At 47.1% G+C, this 19,879-nt stretch overlaps 1 protein-coding gene across 1 annotated transcript in view; it reads left to right on the plus strand.

The window, feature by feature from the left end:
• Positions 1-4,565: 4,565 nt before the first annotated feature.
• The window catches only part of FNBP1 (formin binding protein 1), a 243,885-nt gene continuing 228,571 nt past the window's right edge, over positions 4,566-19,879 (plus strand). The window contains exon 1 of the mRNA XM_068248467.1: positions 4,566-4,937. Within this exon, the coding sequence (XP_068104568.1) occupies positions 4,914-4,937 (24 nt within the window). The 5' untranslated portion in view covers positions 4,566-4,913. The remainder of the gene's footprint in view (positions 4,938-19,879) is intronic.

Genomic DNA, 19,879 nt, shown 5'->3' on the forward strand with positions numbered 1-19,879 from the left:
GATACATACATAGATATATGACTATGGTAGGGACTAGATTGTGAGCTCCTCCGAGGGACAGTTAAGTGACAAGACAATATACTCTGTACAGCGCTGCATAATATGTGGGTGCTATATAAATACTTAAATAAATAAAATAAAAGTAAGAGCTGTAAGGATTAGGGCTGTTATAGAGGAACTGTAGAATAAAGAATAAAATAGCTTATTTTTTCTTTTTACTAAATGAATTTATAGATTATTTAGTCTGTGTTTGGCCCATTGTAAAATCTTTCCTCTCCCTCATTTACATTCTGAAATGTATCACTGGTGGTGACATCTTTAGCCCTGCCAGTTGATCTGTACAGAATGTTTGTTACTGGGAGTTCTATGCACAGAGGGAGATAACACAATAAGGGTATAAGAGGCGCCCTGGTGTAATAAAAGCATCTAAAAGCAGTTTAAAAACGGAAAATAAATTTGAGGTAGCTTACCTCAGTGACGAAAAAATCTTTGTATTTTACAAAGGTTTTTATTAGTAGCACAGGCAACGTGTTTCGCGGGTCAGAGCCCGCTTCCTCAGGCCAATAACAGTGCCAAACTAAATGACAGATTCAGCAAAGGGAGCCTCACTTTGCTGAAACTAAATGACAGATTCAGCAAAGTGAGGCTACCTTTGCTGAATCTGTCATTTAGTTTGGCACTGTTATTGGCCTGAGGAAGCGGGCTCTGACCCGCGAAACACGTTGCCTGTGCTACTAATAAAAACCTTTGTAAAATACAAAGATTTTTTCGTCACTGAGGTAAGCTACCTCAAATTTATTTTCCGTTTTTAAACTGCTTTTAGATGCTTTTATTACACCAGGGCGCCTCTTATACCCTTATTGTGCAATCATACCCCCTTACCTCACCCGTCTGAGGGGTGGGTACAGACCACACGTGGCTTCGACCACGGCGGATATCTGTCCCCTTTCTTTTACCAAGGAGAGCGACCGCATCCAGGTCCCTAGGGACCACCCCGAGTGGAGTTGGGTTTGTTGTCTCCACCTGCTTCCTGTGGTCGGTTGCCCCCCTGCAACCCACCTTTGTGAGTAGTGTCTTACTTTTATTACGTTCCATTGTTTTTGACATACTACACCATTGGGCTCCCACTTTTGTCTCCTGTATCTTTTCACTAGAGGGTGTTTTTGACACCCACACCCCACTATACAGAGGGAGATGCTTGTTTGGCAGTTGGAAAAAGCCATTAATTCCCACAATGAAATAAGGTTTACAGACAGCAAACTGTCAGTACCATGGTCATGACATCACACTGTGGGAGGGGTTTCACCACAATATCAGCCATATACTGTAGACATCCGTGATGATCTATTCAAGAAAAGGTGAGGATTTTTAGTGGGAAAGGGGGTATCAGCTACTGATTGGGATGAAGATCAATCATTGGTTAAAGCTCCTCTTTAAAGGAGTTACCAGGCAAAAATTAATAAAACAATCGCTACTTACCCGGGGCTTCCTCCAGCCCCAAGCTCCCAGTATGTCCCTTGCCGCAGCTCTGCACGCAGCCGTTCGCCGCAGCTCCCTCCCGGTCCCCGGCGATGACGTCAGGCTGACCTCCAGGTCGGTCTGTACTGCGCCTGCGTGAGCGGGACTGTCAATCAAAGCCACCTGGACTGAAGTGGACTGCGCAGGCGCAGTAGATCTGCATCTGTGCAGTCCGCACCGGTCCACGTGGCAGTGATTGACAGCGCCGCTTGCACAGGCGCAGTACAGGCCGACCTGGAGGTTGGCCTGACATCATCGCCGGGGGCTGGGAAGGAGCTGCAGCAAACGGCTGCATGCAGAGCTGCGGTGAGGGACATGCTGGGAGCTTGGGGCTGGAAGAAGCCCCGGTTAGGTAGTGCTTATTTTATTAACTCCTTTAAAGGACTTCCAAGGCAGTGGCGTTCCTACTGTAGTGCGCAGGGGGGTGTGGCGCACCGGGTGACAGACAGTCAGGGGGCTGTCGCCACGACTCCCCACAGCAGCAGAGCAGGAGGGGGAAGCAGCGCTAGAAGGAGGAGCAGTGGGGGGCAGCGGTGGGGAGGGGGGAAATATCCCCCCCCCTCCCTCACCTGGGACCCCTCCTTTTGCCTCTCTCCCCCCTCCATTTAGCGGTGGCAAGTACGGGGCTCGGCGGCGGGGAGACAAGCGGAGAATTACTCATCACTTCCGCGTTCCAAGCGCTGGCAGTGTCATGTCGTCACAGATCTCCGCCTTCAATGCCGCCCACTGTGTTTCCTGATAAGCGGAAGCACAGTGGGCGGCATTGAAGGCGGAGATCTGTGACGACATGACGCTGCCAGCGCTTGGAACGTGGAAGTGGTGAGTAATTCTGCGCATGTCTCCCTGCCGCCGAGCCCGCACTAAGTTGTCACCGCTAAATGGAAGGAGAGAGAGGCAGAAGGAGGGGTCCCAGGTGAGGGAGGGGGGGGGAAATTTCCCCCCTCCCCACCGCTGCCCCCATTGCCCCTCCTTCTAGCGCTGCTTCCCCCCTCCTGGGACATCTATACTGGGGGCAACTGTACTAGCTATACTGGGGCAACTATACTGGAGGCAACTATACTAGCTATAGTGGGGGCAATTAAACTACCTACACTGGGGGCAAATAAACTACCTACGCTGGGGGCAACTAAACTAGCTATACAGGGGGCAACTAAACTAGCTATACTGGGGCAACTAAACTAGCTATACTGGGGGGGCAGCTATACTGGGGGCAACTATACTGGGGACAACTATACTAGCTATACTGGGGGCAACTATACTAACTTCATTGGGGGCAACTAGCTTCACTGGGGGCAGCTATACTGGGGCAAACTACTAGCTATACTGGGGCAACTATACTAGCTAATACTTTAAATTACAATAGCTCCGCCCTCATCCGGTCATGACCACGCCCATTTTCCCCGCAAAGCACGCCACAGGTTGTGGCCACGCCCATTTTTTAGGGGGGGGGGGTGTCTTTTAATACCCAGCACCGGGTGCCAAATGCCCTAGGTACGCCACTGTCCAAGGTGAGGGAGACGTCTTCCAGCCCCTGGCAGCCGTCTCAGTCCCTCGCCTCAGCCCCGGTCCTCCTTGGTGTCCCCGACAACCGCTTATAATGATTGCGACCCGCCAGCGGGGTCGGCTCTTCTGTGCCTGCCAGGGGAGGACTGGCCAGGGGGGAAGGGGGGCGATTTCCCCCCAGGCTGCCTCTCATTTAATGATTTAGGGCTGGCACTGTGCCTGGTGAATTCAAGTTTTTGTATAAGGCAATGTGAAACACTAGGCTGAAAGAGGGAAATAAACGCCCAATTACAGAGCAATTGCAGGGCGGACAAGCTAGTAAATATACACAGCATGATACAGAGCAGAGGCTTGCCTGCAGGGTCCGTGGGAAAAAATCTGTCTGGTCTCTCACCATTGTTAACTGCATGGGCACAGCTACATATTGTCTAAGTTGAAAAGTTTTTGACAGTCCCTAGACTCCAGAAGGCCTGCTTGCAGACAGACCTTAGACTCTAGAAGGGCTGCTTGCAGGACTTGTGTAAGAGATAGAAACCCCGACCGTTGTTACTCAAAATGTATTATGCGCCCCTGGTGCCAGTGCATTTATACTTTACCTGTCACGCTGTCCCTCGAGTGTCCTTGCTGTATTTCCCACGTGACTACCGGCATATAGCACGTGGGACACGTGTGTGATATCATTTGGGCTGGGGCTGCCGTGAAAACGGGCCTCTAGTTTGTGTTTTCCCCCCAGGCCAAAAGGTCCCAGTCCTCCCCTGGTGCCTGCGCATCCATGTCATCTGGTGCCCCAGTTGCCGTGCGGGCACTCGTGGAGGAGAAACCAAGATCACTCGCGCAGAGAAACCAAGATCACCAAGAAGCTAACGTTTCTAAACCCCTGCATGTCTCTCCCCTGCATGTCTCTTTATCAAGGCAAGATGGTCAAAAGCCTGGTCTATCCATAGTGAAAGGGACAGGAAGCAGGAAATTTGGGCGCATGAGGCAGGTGGACAAAAAGGGCGCCGCCATTCACTCCCATAATAAATATCGTTTAATGGGCGCCCAACAGGAAAAAAGGGCGCCGGAGAAAAATAACGTTTTTTCTACACTACGTATATAAATATAATATTCACTAATAAAGTATATTATGAGTACACAAAGCATACATTTTGGAAAACGGATGATGCTAACCACTGGCTGGGCTCTTCAAGTATGTAGTATCTGATTCAGACTTCCATTCACTATTTATTGCAAATTTCCTGGTCAATTTTCTCACACTAGGAAAAAATACCAGGCTTATTTCTAAGTTGTGTTAATGTGCTGATTTTAACGCCAAGTGGCGCTGCGTGTCCTAGAATAGCATCGTTCTATAGGACGCGCCCACTTTCCTACACTGCTGCGTCCCAAGCCTCGTCGCAACAAGCGAAAACCCCGCCCGCTGAGGTACGATTGGTTCTCTGGAAGATCCCCCACTGACCGTTATTCTAGGAGATGTGCTCCCGAGCTGTCAAAGACGACCCCGCCCCGTTCACGCTGCAGTCACGCCCATCCAGTGCCGAGGTCACGCCCAGAACCTGTATCTTGCTCCCTTAGCTAGGCAACATAGCCCACCCACGCCCACTGAGGCTGTCTAGCCGTGCCCCTTCATTGGTGTTACCGCCACGCCCACTCGCATTCGCACGCCGGAGCAAAGCCCCCAGTGCGCGCGCCCGCGGTGCCTCCTGTGCTGTCCGCATCTCTGTGCCTCCGCCCGGCTGGAGATGATACCGTGACACCCTTATCTCGGGAGATACCACTAACCCAGCCCCCTCCGGGGCCACAGCATCCGCCGAGACACGCCCCCTGACGGGCTGCTGTCACTGCTTGTTCTGCAGCGCTAAGCGGGCGAGGGTGCCCGCCGCCCCCTGAACATCATGAGCTGGGGCACCGAGCTCTGGGTGAGTGGCTGCCCTGATCACTGCCCCGCAGTCGCCACAGTCCATATTATTATTGTTAGCAGTGCTATTTCTATTTACTATTGTTGTAATGATTTATTATTACTACTACTATGTGCTGGTATGTATATATTCATACCTACTACCCTTTCCTGCCCATCCCCATATATGCCTCCTTGCTTTCTATGCCAGTATCTATGGGTATCATCAATCAGGGAGCTGCACTGGATGCATGATTTCTGTATATTGCTAGTTCCATCACTATATTGTATGATATATATGTGTGTGTTCACTGTGCTCTCTATAGCTTTTCATAGGTGCACTATGTGTGTGTATATGTATGTATATATGTATATGATGATTATATACTATTTATAACACTGCACCTCTCATATTTATATCTCTGTACACTGCTTATATCTGTATCACTGTAAATTATTTATCTGTATTACGATGCATGGCTTATTATTTCACCACCTCTCACCATATGCAATGTCTTGCCCTGAAGAATTCTGTTATATACATTATAATGTAGATAGAGAGAGATGGATATCATTTGCTTATTTATACAGTATGTATACCCCCATGCAGATCTCCCAGTGCCCGCCCTGTATAGTATACCACGGTGCCCATCCTCAGGGACACACACACACTATACATAATCTTGAATTTATATCGCTGTGCGTTTTGGATCTGTCACCTTGTACTCGTTGTGCAGTGCACTGTCAGTCGGGGACACACATGATTTCTGTGTGTTTTATCTGTATATCTATGTACTGCTTGTGTTGCTTTATTCTCTATGTTAATTGCTTGACCAATTATTTGACTACATTGCGTTGGCTGATATCACATATCCATTTATTTTATCAGTATTGACATATTTTGATGTGTATCACTGTTTTTGCAAAGCCCTCGGTCAGCAAATACACCCAGAGACAGGCATATGGCATATGTGCTCAGTGCTTCCCTCGCTGTCTATAGGATTAGCTAGTGACAGGCGCTGTCTGCATGCAGTGCAGGCTGAGTGCTCTCTGTATATCTGCATACTCCCTATATAGCGTGTTCTAAAGGCACATGTCTTATGTATACTATGCCTCTGTGCTTTATAGGTGTTTCATGTTCCATATCTAGTATGTGTTTATGGTTCATTATGCATGCTGGAAATAACATCCGTATAACGTGTATCTGATAGTCATTCCGTGCACGTTATACTGAGAGTGGTGTGCCTGATAAGCATTCTATGTACATTAAAGCTGGCCATACATTACTTGATGTGCCACCAGATTGACCATTAGATAGATCAGAGAGGAGTCTATTGCCTGCCCATACATTGCACACAAATTTCCAATAGATTTCAGCATAAAAAAAATTCTATTGGAAATTCTCCTACTGCTGCCCCCAGAGTGTATGTGTGCCCCCTTGTGCAGTGTTGAAAGCTCACCTAACACACCGGCGCAATTCCTGGCCTCTTCCGGTTGTACCATGTGACATTGCTATATGCGCCGGTGTCACGTGATGCCGGACACCGGAGGAGGCAAGGATTCAGCACTGCATACGAGCGAGAACATACACATTTGGGGGGGCACCAGCTAGGGGACCATCAGGTGTCGGGATATCGAACAAACGCTGTTACCGCCACGCACTCAATCGAGCCTCTGCGACCTTGCAAAGATTGATTGGTTGGCCATGTTGCTGTATCGAGTCTCCTTAGATCCAATAAAATTATCAGATTGAAATGTCAATTTCATATATGGGCACCCTGACTCTATACAGTGCTGTATGTCTGATAATCAGCCTGTGTACATTGTCTATATGAATTATTGTATGTCTGATAATTTCTATGCATGTTATCTATATATAAATAGTAGGTATGCCTGGCAGCCAGCCCATATACCTGATATGTAATATATTCCTGTTGGACTGTATATATCAATTATGTACAGTACTGTAAGCCTGATAGCCAGTTGTTTAGCATAACATATAATGGTTTTATTTGTGCTAATCCATATACTGTATATTTGTCATTTCACAAGTATTACATAGAATCATATATGCATATAACCAGGCCTATGTACATCATGTACAGTACTATATGCTTGATAACCTCTATGTATATTATTTATGTACAGTGTTGTGTGCTTGATAGCCTGATCCTTTACATTCTATGCAATGGTGCTAATCCATGTACATTATCTATGTGTATTGCTGATAGTCCTTATATATTGTTTACAGCTCTCAATTTCTGACGCTTGGTCCGTATATAATATATTATTTACATACAATGTTATTTGTCTAATAATTGCACTGTATATGGTGATTTCTAAAGGTGTATATATGCATTATCTATATGCATTATCTGTGTATAGTACTATATTACTGATAGCTTATATAAGTTATCAGTGTACAGTTCTTTACTCCTGATAGTTAAGGCCCATACACACATCTGATTTTTTTGGAACGACGGGGTCGTTTGAACGTCCCGTCGTCCAGATGTCCGCCCGCTAAATCGGGCATGTGTACATACTGTCGTTCGTGTGATAAGACTGAGTTTAAGCGATCCGCCTGGCGGATCGCTCAAACTCAGTCTTATCACGCGAACGACAGTCTGTACACACGCCCGATTTAGCGGGCGGACGTCTGAACGACGGGACGTTCAAACGACCCCGTCGTTCCAAAAAATCAGATGTGTTTATGGGCCTTTAGTCTGTATACATTATCTATGTACAGTCCTGTATGCCTGATGGTGTATATGCCTTATCTATGTAAATTGATGTATGCATGTATGTTAATTATTAATGAATTAATTATTTAATGTATGCTTGCAAATTAATGTATGCATGTCTTTAGACATCATCAATGTACAGTGCTGTTTGATATATTCTTCATAATCATTTTGCATATAGAATGGCCTATAACCAATAAACGTGGATCAGGTCAATTGGGCGCCGTGATTGGCCCCTGTTTAATAGACACCCATGTTAATTTATCAGTAATCAGACACCCAGGCGGTCATTTGGGTGCCTGATCGGCTACTACACAGTATTTAATGGTTTAGCTGATCGTAGACTGTAAACTAGGCTACAACTATTGGTCTTTTGGGTGCACGATTCTCACTTACTGGGGAGGTTAAGATTAGGCATGGGGGGTGGGGGGTGGAGAGTGTTAAAGCGGACCTGAACTCAGAACTTCCTCTCTTCTCTAAAAGATAAGCAACAGCATAATAACCTTTAACAAAAAATATTTCCTTGTTACCGCTTATAGAGTTCTTACAGAAATGCTGCTAAGTGGTTACTTCCTGGTTTGCTGGGAGCACAGAAAGGGTTAACCTCTAGCATTTACATATTAGCTCACAACTCTGCAGACTTGGCAGAGAACCGGCAGCTCAAATTACTCTGGTTCATTGAATAAGGGAGAATTAAACGGCACCTATTCAGTAAAGAGTCCTTGGGCTAGACTCCCTAACCCTGCTTTTGCCTACTGAGCGTGCTCTAGTGACTGCAGCTCAAGCACTTTTGAGTCTGCCAGGAGTAAAGGGCATTAATATTGTAGGGAGAAAAGTCAGTGCACAGGACCGTGACAAAAACACCTGGAGTTCTATAGCCCAATTGCAATCCATGCATTCATAAAAAAGAGAAAGTGGGCACGCACATGCAATGCAAAACGTCGTTAATTTCCTTATGAGATTGTAAAAAACATAACAGGCTACAGTACCATTTCCAGGAGAGGAGTACAAGTCATAGGGGGGGTGTCTACAGCTTTTTCACGCCAAAGTGTTGTGGCGATTCATCTGGAGTAAAGAGCAGTATAAATGTTATTTGCTTTGTTTTCCATAAACACACACAGGGTAGATTTATCTGTGTTTTCCTTCTCTCCTGTTCAAGAGTTCAGGTCCACTTTAAGGTTAGGCACTTATAGAGGGTTAAAGAGAACCCCGAGGTGGGTTTGAAGAATATTATCTACAATACAATAACATTTCTATAGCGCTTTTCTCCCATAGGACTCAAAGCGCTTAGGCTCTCTCAGATTCAGTAATTAGTAGGATGAAGTATTCACACAACAAAAGTTATATTTCTGCAAATGCCAGACTGAACAGGTGGGTTTTCATTCTGGATTTAAACACGTCCAGGGATGGGGCTGTCCTGATCTGTTAAGGTAAGGAGTTCCAAAACGTAGGGGCAGCATGACAGAAGGCTCTGGGACCAAAAGTTTCCAAGTGGACTCTGGGTATGACTCGATTATTAGAACCTGAGGATCTGAGAATGCGGGGATTGCTACACAGCTGTAACATATCTTTCATGTATCCAGGGCATAGATTATTCAGGGATTTAAATGTCAGTAGGCCGATCTTGAATAGGACCCTCCATTCTATAGGTAGCCAGTGAAGGGAATGCAGGACTGGCGTTATGTGGCAGTGACGGGGTTGGTTGGTTAGCAGTCTGGCAGCAGTATTCTGTATCAGCTGTAGGCGGTACAAGACCTTTTTTGGAAGGCCAGTGTAGAGAGCATTGCAGTAGTCCAGTCGGGATGTGATGAAGGCGTGGACTAAGGTTGGCAGATCTTCTGGGGGTATGAGGTGCTTGATTTTTGCAATGTTCTTCAGGTGAAAATAGGATGATTTCACCACAGCAGAGATTTGAGTTCTGAAGTTTAAATCCCCATCAATTAGAACTCCCAGGCTACGCACATGATCAGAGCTGCGTAGAGCCGTGCCTCCTATTCCCAGTGGTGAAGACTGCAAGTTAAGTTGTTTTGTTATCATGCTCTGCCCTCCAATCAGAAGGACTTCAGTTTTGTCTGCATTTAGTTTCAGCCAGTTGTCATTCATCCATTGCTGTAGTTCACGTAAGCAGGCGTTTATAGTTAGAGTTGGGTCTGTCACACCAGGCTTGAAGGAAAGATATAGTTGGGTGTCGTCTGCATAGCAGTGGTATTTCAGGCCATGTTTTTGGATTAGTTTTCCCAACGGTAGCATGTAAATCGTGAAAAGCAGGGGAGAGAGGATTGAGCCCTGGGGCACCCCATACTTAAGTGTTACAGGGGTGGACAGGAAGGGCCCCATAGACACTTTGTGGGTTCTGCCACTCAAGAAGGATTGGAACCACTGAAGTACTATGCCATCAATGCCGCAGTATTCCTGTAGCCTGTTTATCAAGATGTCATGGTCAACTGTGTCAAAGGCTGCAGAAAGGTCTAGCAGTATGAGGATGGAGCACTCTCCTCTGTCTCTTGCCATGAGCAGGTGGTTGCATATTTGGATGAGGGCAGTTTCAGTACTGTGGTGTTTCCTGAAGCCAGACTGGAATGGGTCATAACTGTTATTTTGTAGGATTCTGGCTTCTAGCTGGAGGTATACAGCTTTTTCAATTATTTATCAACTTTTAGCTGCATACAGAGGCTGGATCTGCCTACACAGCCCAGCCTCTGTTGCTATCCCAAACCCCCCTAAGGTCCCCCTGCACTCTGCAATCCCTCATAAATCACAGCCACGCTGCTGACAAACAGCTTGTCAGAGCTGGCTGTGTTTATCTCTATAGTGTCAGTCTGCTGCTCTCCCCGCCTACTGCAGAACTCCAATCCCCGCCTGCATCCCTTCCCTCCCTGCTGATTGGAGGGAAGGGACGGGGGCAGGGACCGGAGCTATGCAGGAGGCGGGGGAGCAGCTGAGACTGACACTACAGATGTAAACACAGCCTCATAGCGTGGCTGTTATTTAAGAGGGATTGCAGAGTGCAGAGGGACCTTAGGGGGGTTTGGGATAGCAACAGAGGCTGGGCTGTATAGGCAGATCCAGCCTCTGTATGCAGATAACATTCTTTAAACACACCTCGGGTTCTCTTTAGGTAGCATTAGGTAGGGTGTCTTTTTTTTTTTTTTCTTTTTTTTTTTTCCTTCCTAGGCACTTACAGGATGTTAGGGTTAGGCACCTACAGGATGGGTTAGGCATTTATAGCAGATAGTCAAGGTTATAATAGGTGCCAGGTAGTGCATATAGCATGTATACCAGTAGTACCAATATTTTACTATTATGGGCTCCACCCGGCATTCAAATGATGTGGCAGTGCATACTCCAATATTATACAATATATATACAGTACATACTCCAATAAACACGCTTTAGTGACTCAATATAATGTCTTTTTTGGACCACAAGACTCACTTTTTCTCCCCCAAAAATGGGGGTAAAACGTTAGTGCGTCTAATGGTCTGAAGGTGTCCCCCATAAGTGCCCCCTCTGTCTTCCATTGCTGCCTTGTGTCTCTAGTGTCATCCTGTCTCCCCTCTGGCTGGTGTCCCCTGTGTCTCACTGGCCCCTTGCCATCCTGTGTCCCAGCTGCCCTCCTGTGTTCGGTGTCCACCTGTTAGGCCTGAAAGATAAATCGAATTTAAACCGAAATCGTGATCACCAAGATCACAATTTCGGAATCGTCAAAGCAGCAATTATCGCGATCACGTCATTTCCACATGGGGAAGTTTGAAGAAGTGGCTTCAAACTTCCCCAAAGTCCCAGCGCGTGCGGCCCGCAGCGTTGGACTTAAATTCCGCACGAGTCCAACGCTGTCTGTCCTCTATCGCCATCTGCCGGCTCTTGTGCTTGGCAAAACTCCGGGTTCCTCTGTCACATGACAAACAGGAAGTATTCCGGGCATTAGAACCTGCAGGAGGCGAAGTGGATAGATGGGCATCGCTGGACTCGTGCTGGAAGCTATGTCCAGAACTGATGCAGCTTGGGGGACAGAGGAGGCACAAAGCGGGCACAGAGACAGAGCGGGCACAAAGAGAGGCCTAGTGCACACCAGAGCGGTTCGGTTGCGTTTTTAGGAATGCTTGTGGCTGAGGAAACGCTTGGGTAATGTATTTCAATGGGCTGGTGCACACTAGAGCGGTTCGGTTTTAGCAGAAACGCAAACTCCCGGGCAGCAGCATTTTTTGAATTTCTGAGGCGTTTCTTCCTTCAATGTTAAGTATAGGAAAAAACGCAAAACGCTCTGAAAAACGCTAGATCAGAGCGGTTTTCCAAGAGTTTTTGTTACAGTGGCTGTTCAGTAACCGCTTTACTGTAACAATAGTTTTAATCTGCTACACAAAAACGCTCCAAAAAAACACTAGGCATGTTTAGAAAACCTCTCCAAACAACAATCGCTCTGAAATCTGCTTCAAAAACCTCTAGTGTTCTGCGGATCTGCTAGAGGTTTTTGGTGTGCACTGGGCCAGAGACACAAAGGGGGCACAGAGAGAAACAGAGCGGGAACAGAGACACAAAGGGGGCAAGAGAGAGACCCAGAGGAGGCATAAAGAGACAAAGGGGGCACAAAGAGAGACAGGGGGACAGAGGGGGAACAAACAAGCACAGAGGGGGAACAAAGCTTGATTTGAAGGAAATCGTGAATTGAATCGAAATCGCAATTTCAAACAGAAATCGCTCAATTCAATTTTTTCCTAAAATCATTCAGGCCTACCACCTGTGCCTCTCCGGCACAGGGGGGCAAATGTGACACAGAAGGACGCGGGGGACACCAGCCAGAGGGGTGACAGCAGGGCAGATAAGACACTGGGGACACAGAAGGATACATGGGGAAAAAACATCTACAAGACGCCCCTGGACCATAGACGCACCAGGTTAAGTATATATGTTTTTTCCCTGGTTTTTGACCTCTAAACCTGGGTGCATCTTATAGTCCGGAGCATCTTATAGCCCCAAAAATACGGTAATTGTGTTTATGTTGATAAGCTCTTGAATTGAATTATAGTGCCAGTCCTCTGTGCTTAATATTCTAGTAGTGAAATATAACCTTTTAGCTTTATTTGTTGTCAGGCATGCAGCTCTCAGCAATATGTCTCTGTATTGTGGTCAGCTCTGTTGTCTGAAGTGTCCAGAGGTCAGCTGAATTATCTGTACATAGCTAATGTTATCTGTGTATGGCCTCCCACTATTCTCTCAAATCAAATCAAAAATAGCTTTATTGACATGACCGGCACTTCATACAGAGCTCGGTGCTGTCTCTTCTCTCCTTACATACAGTGTCCAGTTTCTGTATGCATACAGTCTGCAGTTTTAGGTATTGTATTGGTACTGAGCTTATTAGCTCATGAGAGTGTAACAGAAAAGCTATATTGGTGGCACCCAGGTAGTTTATAATAAGATTTAAGCATTGCTCTTACCTCTAAAAATGATCTAACTCAATTCTGTATGCCAAAACGTAATTGACATAATGTATTTCACAGGTCTTGCCCACTTCGTCAGGTATTGTGTACCAATATAATCATGTTACTGTAGTACCATAATCATGTTTGTATTGTGATTATTTGGCATCTATTTATATTGTTCATTTGTAAACTTTTGATATTAATAAAGTTAATCTGTTATATCTATAATATTGCTCTTCATTGAACGTTGGTTGGACTCCTAAAGTTATTGTGCTTTTCCCTTTCCCCCATTCCGATTATACAAAATTGTGTTCTGATGTGGCTACAATCTCTTACAATACCACTATGAGTGCCCCTTTGACTACCATAAATTTTTGTGGCAAGTGCAATACTTACCTTTTATTATATTTTATCATATAGTATTGGGGTGCCTCCACTATAGCTGTTCTTGTTGGTTTTAAGTTTTATGCTTTGCAGTCCTAGATCTTCATTGCACAGAAGGCCTAGTTCTAGACCATCACTGTGTGCAAGGCCCAGTCCTAACCCTCATTGTGCACACGGCTCAGTCCTAGATCTTCATTGTGTACAAGGCCCAGTCCTAGACTTTCCTTTTGCGCAAGGCCCAGTCCTAGACTTTCCTTTTGCGCAAGGCCCAGTCCTAGACTTTCCTTTTGCGCAAGGCCCAGTCCTAGACTTTCCTTTTGCGCAAGGCCCAGTCCTAGACTTTCCTTTTGCGCAAGGCCCAGTCCTAGACTTTCCTTTTGCGCAAGGCCCGGTCCTAGACTTTCCTTTTGCGCAAGGCCCGGTCCTAGACTTTCCTTTTGCGCAAGGCCCGGTCCTAGACTTTCCTTTTGCGCAAGGCCCGGTCCTAGACTTTCCTTTTGCGCAAGGCCCGGTCCTAGACTTTCCTTTTGCGCAAGGCCCGGTCCTAGACTTTCCTTTTGCGCAAGGCCCGGTCCTAGACTTTCCTTTTGCGCAAGGCCCGGTCCTAGACTTTCCTTTTGCGCAAGGCCCGGTCCTAGACTTTCCTTTTGCGCAAGGCCCGGTCCTAGACTTTCCTTTTGCGCAAGGCCCGGTCCTAGACTTTCCTTTTGCGCAAGGCCCGGTCCTAGACTTTCCTTTTGCGCAAGGCCCGGTCCTAGACTTTCCTTTTGCGCAAGGCCCGGTCCTAGACTTTCCTTTTGCGCAAGGCCCGGTCCTAGACTTTCCTTTTGCGCAAGGCCCGGTCCTAGACTTTCCTTTTGCGCAAGGCCCGGTCCTAGACTTTCCTTTTGCGCAAGGCCCGGTCCTAGACTTTCCTTTTGCGCAAGGCCCGGTCCTAGACTTTCCTTTTGCGCAAGGCCCGGTCCTAGACTTTCCTTTTGCGCAAGGCCCGGTCCTAGACTTTCCTTTTGCGCAAGGCCCGGTCCTAGACTTTCCTTTTGCGCAAGGCCCGGTCCTAGACTTTCCTTTTGCGCAAGGCCCGGTCCTAGACTTTCCTTTTGCGCAAGGCCCGGTCCTAGACTTTCCTTTTGCGCAAGGCCCGGTCCTAGACTTTCCTTTTGCGCAAGGCCCGGTCCTAGACTTTCCTTTTGCGCAAGGCCCGGTCCTAGACTTTCCTTTTGCGCAAGGCCCGGTCCTAGACTTTCCTTTTGCGCAAGGCCCGGTCCTAGACTTTCCTTTTGCGCAAGGCCCGGTCCTAGACTTTCCTTTTGCGCAAGGCCCGGTCCTAGACTTTCCTTTTGCGCAAGGCCCGGTCCTAGACTTTCCTTTTGCGCAAGGCCCGGTCCTAGACTTTCCTTTTGCGCAAGGCCCGGTCCTAGACTTTCCTTTTGCGCAAGGCCCGGTCCTAGACTTTCCTTTTGCGCAAGGCCCGGTCCTAGACTTTCCTTTTGCGCAAGCCCCGGTCCTAGACTTTCCTTTTGCGCAAGGCCCGGTCCTAGACTTTCCTTTTGCGCAAGGCCCGGTCCTAGACTTTCCTTTTGCGCAAGGCCCGGTCCTAGACTTTCCTTTTGCGCAAGGCCCGGTCCTAGACTTTCCTTTTGCGCAAGGCCCGGTCCTAGACTTTCCTTTTGCGCAAGGCCCGGTCCTAGACTTTCCTTTTGCGCAAGGCCCGGTCCTAGACTTTCCTTTTGCGCAAGGCCCGGTCCTAGACTTTCCTTTTGCGCAAGGCCCGGTCCTAGACTTTCCTTTTGCGCAAGGCCCGGTCCTAGACTTTCCTTTTGCGCAAGGCCCGGTCCTAGACTTTCCTTTTGCGCAAGGCCCGGTCCTAGACTTTCCTTTTGCGCAAGGCCCGGTCCTAGACTTTCCTTTTGCGCAAGGCCCGGTCCTAGACTTTCCTTTTGCGCAAGGCCCGGTCCTAGACTTTCCTTTTGCGCAAGGCCCGGTCCTAGACTTTCCTTTTGCGCAAGGCCCGGTCCTAGACTTTCCTTTTGCGCAAGGCCCGGTCCTAGACTTTCCTTTTGCGCAAGGCCCGGTCCTAGACTTTCCTTTTGCGCAAGGCCCGGTCCTAGACTTTCCTTTTGCGCAAGGCCCGGTCCTAGACTTTCCTTTTGCGCAAGGCCCGGTCCTAGACTTTCCTTTTGCGCAAGGCCCGGTCCTAGACTTTCCTTTTGCGCAAGGCCCGGTCCTAGACTTTCCTTTTGCGCAAGGCCCGGTCCTAGACTTTCCTTTTGCGCAAGGCCCGGTCCTAGACTTTCCTTTTGCGCAAGGCCCGGTCCTAGACTTTCCTTTTGCGCAAGGCCCGGTCCTAGACTTTCCTTTTGCGCAAGGCCCGGTCCTAGACTTTCCTTTTGCGCAAGGCCCGGTCCTAGACTTTCCTTTTGCGCAAGGCCCGGTCCTAGACTTTCCTTTTGCGCAAGGCCCGGTCCTAGACTTTCCTTTTGCGCAAGGCCCGGTCCTAGACTTTCCTTTTGCGCAAGGCCCGGTCGTAGACTTTCCTTTTGCGCAAGGCCCGGTCGTAGACCTTCACTGTATGCAACAACGTTCCTAGGGGATCACTCTAAAAATGGGCCAGTTTTAGACCTTTTTTGTATACAAATTTCAGTTTTAGGCCACCTCTCAGTACAAGTCTCAGGCCTAGTCCTGTCTGCACCAGGCTCAGGCATAGAGACTTCCTCTCACTGTAAAACTGTGTCAGCTCATCTGTTCATACCCCATACAGTCCTAGTTCTTCTTTCTGCGCAGTACCCATCCCAGTCTTCCTCCTTGTTCAGTGCCCAATTCCAGCTTACTTTTGCACCCTTTGATCAGTAATAGCTCAGCTGAAGTGAGGGTTGGTATAACAAAGCTAAGATTTGAATGGCTGTCCTGGCAAGAACATGCTCTGCCACTAGTTCCAGTCGTTAGTTACATATCAGCTCCATGAATCTGCATGTAATATACTGTTTTCTGAAATGGTTTTTGGAATTAGGCCAATCAAATGCTTGACAATTTGCATTGGCCAGATCTCAATCTAAATACAGATTCGGCCCTCTTGAAGTTTTCCACATTTTGTCATATTACTGCCACAAACATGAATCAATTTTATTGGAATTCCACTTGAAAGATCAATACAAAGTGGTGTACACGTGAGAAGTGGAGTAAAAATCATACATGATTCCAAACATTTTTTACAAATAAATAACTGCAAAGTGGGGTGTGCGAAATTATTCAGCCCCCTTTGATCTGAGTGCAGTCAGTTGCCTATAGACATTGCCTGATGAGTGCTAATGACTAAATAGAGTGCACCTGTGTGTAATCTAATGTCAGGACAAATACAGTTGCTCTGGGACAGCCTCAGAGGTTGTCTAAGAGAATATTGGGAGCAACAACACCATGAAGTCCAAAGAACACACAAGACAGGTCAGGGATAAAGTTATTGAGAAATTTAAAGCAGGCTTAGGCTACAAAAAGATTTCCAAAGCCTTGAACATCCCACGGAGCACTGTTCAAGCGATCATTCAGAAATGGAAGGAGTATGGCACAACTGTAAACCTACCAAGACAAGGCCGTCCACCTAAACTCACGGGCCGAACAAGGAGAGCGCTGATCAGAAATGCAGTCAAGAGGCCCATGGTGACTCTGGACGAGCTGCAGAGATCTACAGCTCAGGTGGGGGAATCTGTCCATAGGACAACTATTAGTCATGCACTGTACAAAGTTGGCCTTTATGGAAGAGTGGCAAGAAGAAAGCCATTGTTAACAGAAAGCATAAGAAGTCCCATTTGCATTTGGCCACAAGCCATGTGGGGGACACAGCAAACATGTGGAAGAAGGTGCTTTGGTCAGATGAGACCAAAATGGAACTTTTTGGCCAAAAAGCAAAACGCTATGTGTGGAGGAAAACTAACACTGCACATCACTCTGAACACACCATCCCCGCTGTCAAATATGGTGGTGGCAGCATCATGCTTGGGGGTGGGGGGGGGGGGGGGTGCATCGTGCATCTTTTCAGCAGGGACAGGGAAGCTGGTAAGAGTTGATGGGAAGATGGATGGAGCCAAATACAGGGCAATCTTGGAAGAAAACCTCTTGGAGTCTGCAAAAGACTTGAGACCGGGGCGGAGGTTCACCTTCCAGCAGGACAACGGCCCTAAGCATAAAGTCAGGGAATGGTTTAAAACAAAACCTGTCCATGTGTTAGAATGGTCCAGTCAAATTGCAGATCTAAATCCAATCGAGAATCTGTGGCAAGATCTGAAAAATGCTGTTCACAAACGCTGTCCATCTAATCTGACTGAGCTGGAGCTGTTTTGCAAAGAAGAATGGACAAGGATTTCAGTCTCTAGATGTGCAAAGCTGGTAGAGACATACCCTAATGCTGGGCATACACGGCTCAACGCAGGCTTATCAATCGAGCCGCTGATAGCTCGATTGATAATATCCGACGTGTCCGATGACCGCAGGGATCGATTCCACGCTCAATATATCGATACCCGCGGGCGGACAATAGCGGCGAATCGAGCGGAAGATAAGCGCCGGCGGGAATCGATCCGGGCGGACTAGCCGGGATGCGGCTTGAGTCGATCCGGCGGCTAATCGGCCGCCGGATAGACCTGTGTATGCCCAGCATAAAAGACTGTCAGCTGTAATTGCAGCAAAAGGTGGTTCTACAAAGTGGGTGAATAATTACGCACACCCCACTTTGCAGTTATTTATTTTTTTAAATGTTTGGAATCGTGTATGATTTTTTTTGTTCCATTTCTCACGTGTACACCACTTTGTATTGGTCTTTCACGTGGAATTCCAATAAAATTGATTCATGTGTGTGGCAGTTATATGGCAAAATGTGGAAAACTTCAAGGGGGCCGAATACTTTAGCAAACCACTGTACATTTTGTGTTAAATGTGCATGAGAACCAGAGTTACCAGCATCTCATTGGCCATCTGTAATCAACAAGAACGAGACATGACCAACTCTACGACTACAAAAGCAAACTTCAGTAATGATGTAGGTCATCATTATCACAACCCCACTGTACTTAATGGGCTTCAAAAAAATTTCAGGTAAGTAGGGGAACAATGCACATGACCGAGATGATTTGGTACTCCGAATCCCTCAGCAACACATCAGGAAGGCTGTACACACTCTAGATTCTTGGCAGAGATGGCCCAAACTGGCCAACTCATCAGAGAACCATCTGGTGCAGTGGTGGCGAACTTATGTCTCTCTGTCCGAGGCGGCATGCAGAGCCATCTCTGGGCATGCGGGCTTTGTCCCATCACTGCCTCCGATCAGTCCGGACGCTGCATGCCTGAAGTGGGTGGAGTGGGAAGAGCATCTTAGATGCTTTTCAGTGTAAAGACATGTTCTTTTCTTCCTTTTTTGGCCTAAAAGAGTTAACCATTCAGGTATGCAAGTGACAGTTTCTCTCCAATCGGGACCTAGTCAGACTTGCTGATAAGGAATTATAGCTATAATACTCTTACCTGGCAGACAACAGTTTATAAGTGCAGGGGATAGATAAAGAAAGTCAATAGTTCATGTGTTTTGCCTCTGGGGCGCTGAGACTCTGTGAAAGGCTGCATCAGTCATATGAGACAATAAAACATTAAACCTACTTTTTACAGCTCTTAAATGAGTCATCAGGCACTGTCGTACGCTGTCACCTCCACTCCCCGCCGCTGTCCCGGTCTCCGTTCTCTGTCCGGAAGCCGACCCTGAGGTCATCCGCTCTGCGCATGTGCGAACCGCTGTTGTCAATCAAGCCCACGTTGTACGGGGCTTACTGCGCAGGAGCAGGTAAAGGTTTTTTTTTTTTTAAATTCGCCTGATGACTCCTTTAAAGTGAACCAGAGACGAAGTACCCTCATATATTTTACCATATATATCAGTGGGAACATTAGAGAAACCACCTACCCTGCTCTCTGTTTCATTCTTCACTGCTCAGCCTGCTTGTTATCGGCCCTGATAAAATCCCTGACTGAGCATTCAGTCTGGCTTTGCTCAGGAATCATTATAGCTGAGTCTGTCTTCTCTGATGTCTTTTCAAGCCCAAGCCTGCCCCCTTCTGGCTCTGCTCAGGAATCCTTATAGCTGAGTCATTATAGCAAAGCCAGACTGAATGCTCAGTCGGGGATTTTATCAGGGCTGATTAGAAGCAAGCTGTGCAGGGAAGAAAGAAACAGAGTGCAGGGTAGGTGTTTTCTCTAATGTTCCCACTGATCTATATGGTAAAATACATGAGGGTGCTTCGTCTCTGGTTCACTTTAAACAGAAAATTAAACTGGGGGATTAAAAACAAAAATAATACATTTTATAGGACTAGAAGGATAGATACAGGTATTTATCTTGTCAGTTTATTTTCACCTTGGGTTTTCTATAGTAGAATAGATGTTAA

Source organism: Hyperolius riggenbachi, chromosome 8 (assembly GCF_040937935.1).
Source record: "Hyperolius riggenbachi isolate aHypRig1 chromosome 8, aHypRig1.pri, whole genome shotgun sequence".
Lineage (NCBI taxonomy): Eukaryota > Metazoa > Chordata > Amphibia > Anura > Hyperoliidae > Hyperolius > Hyperolius riggenbachi.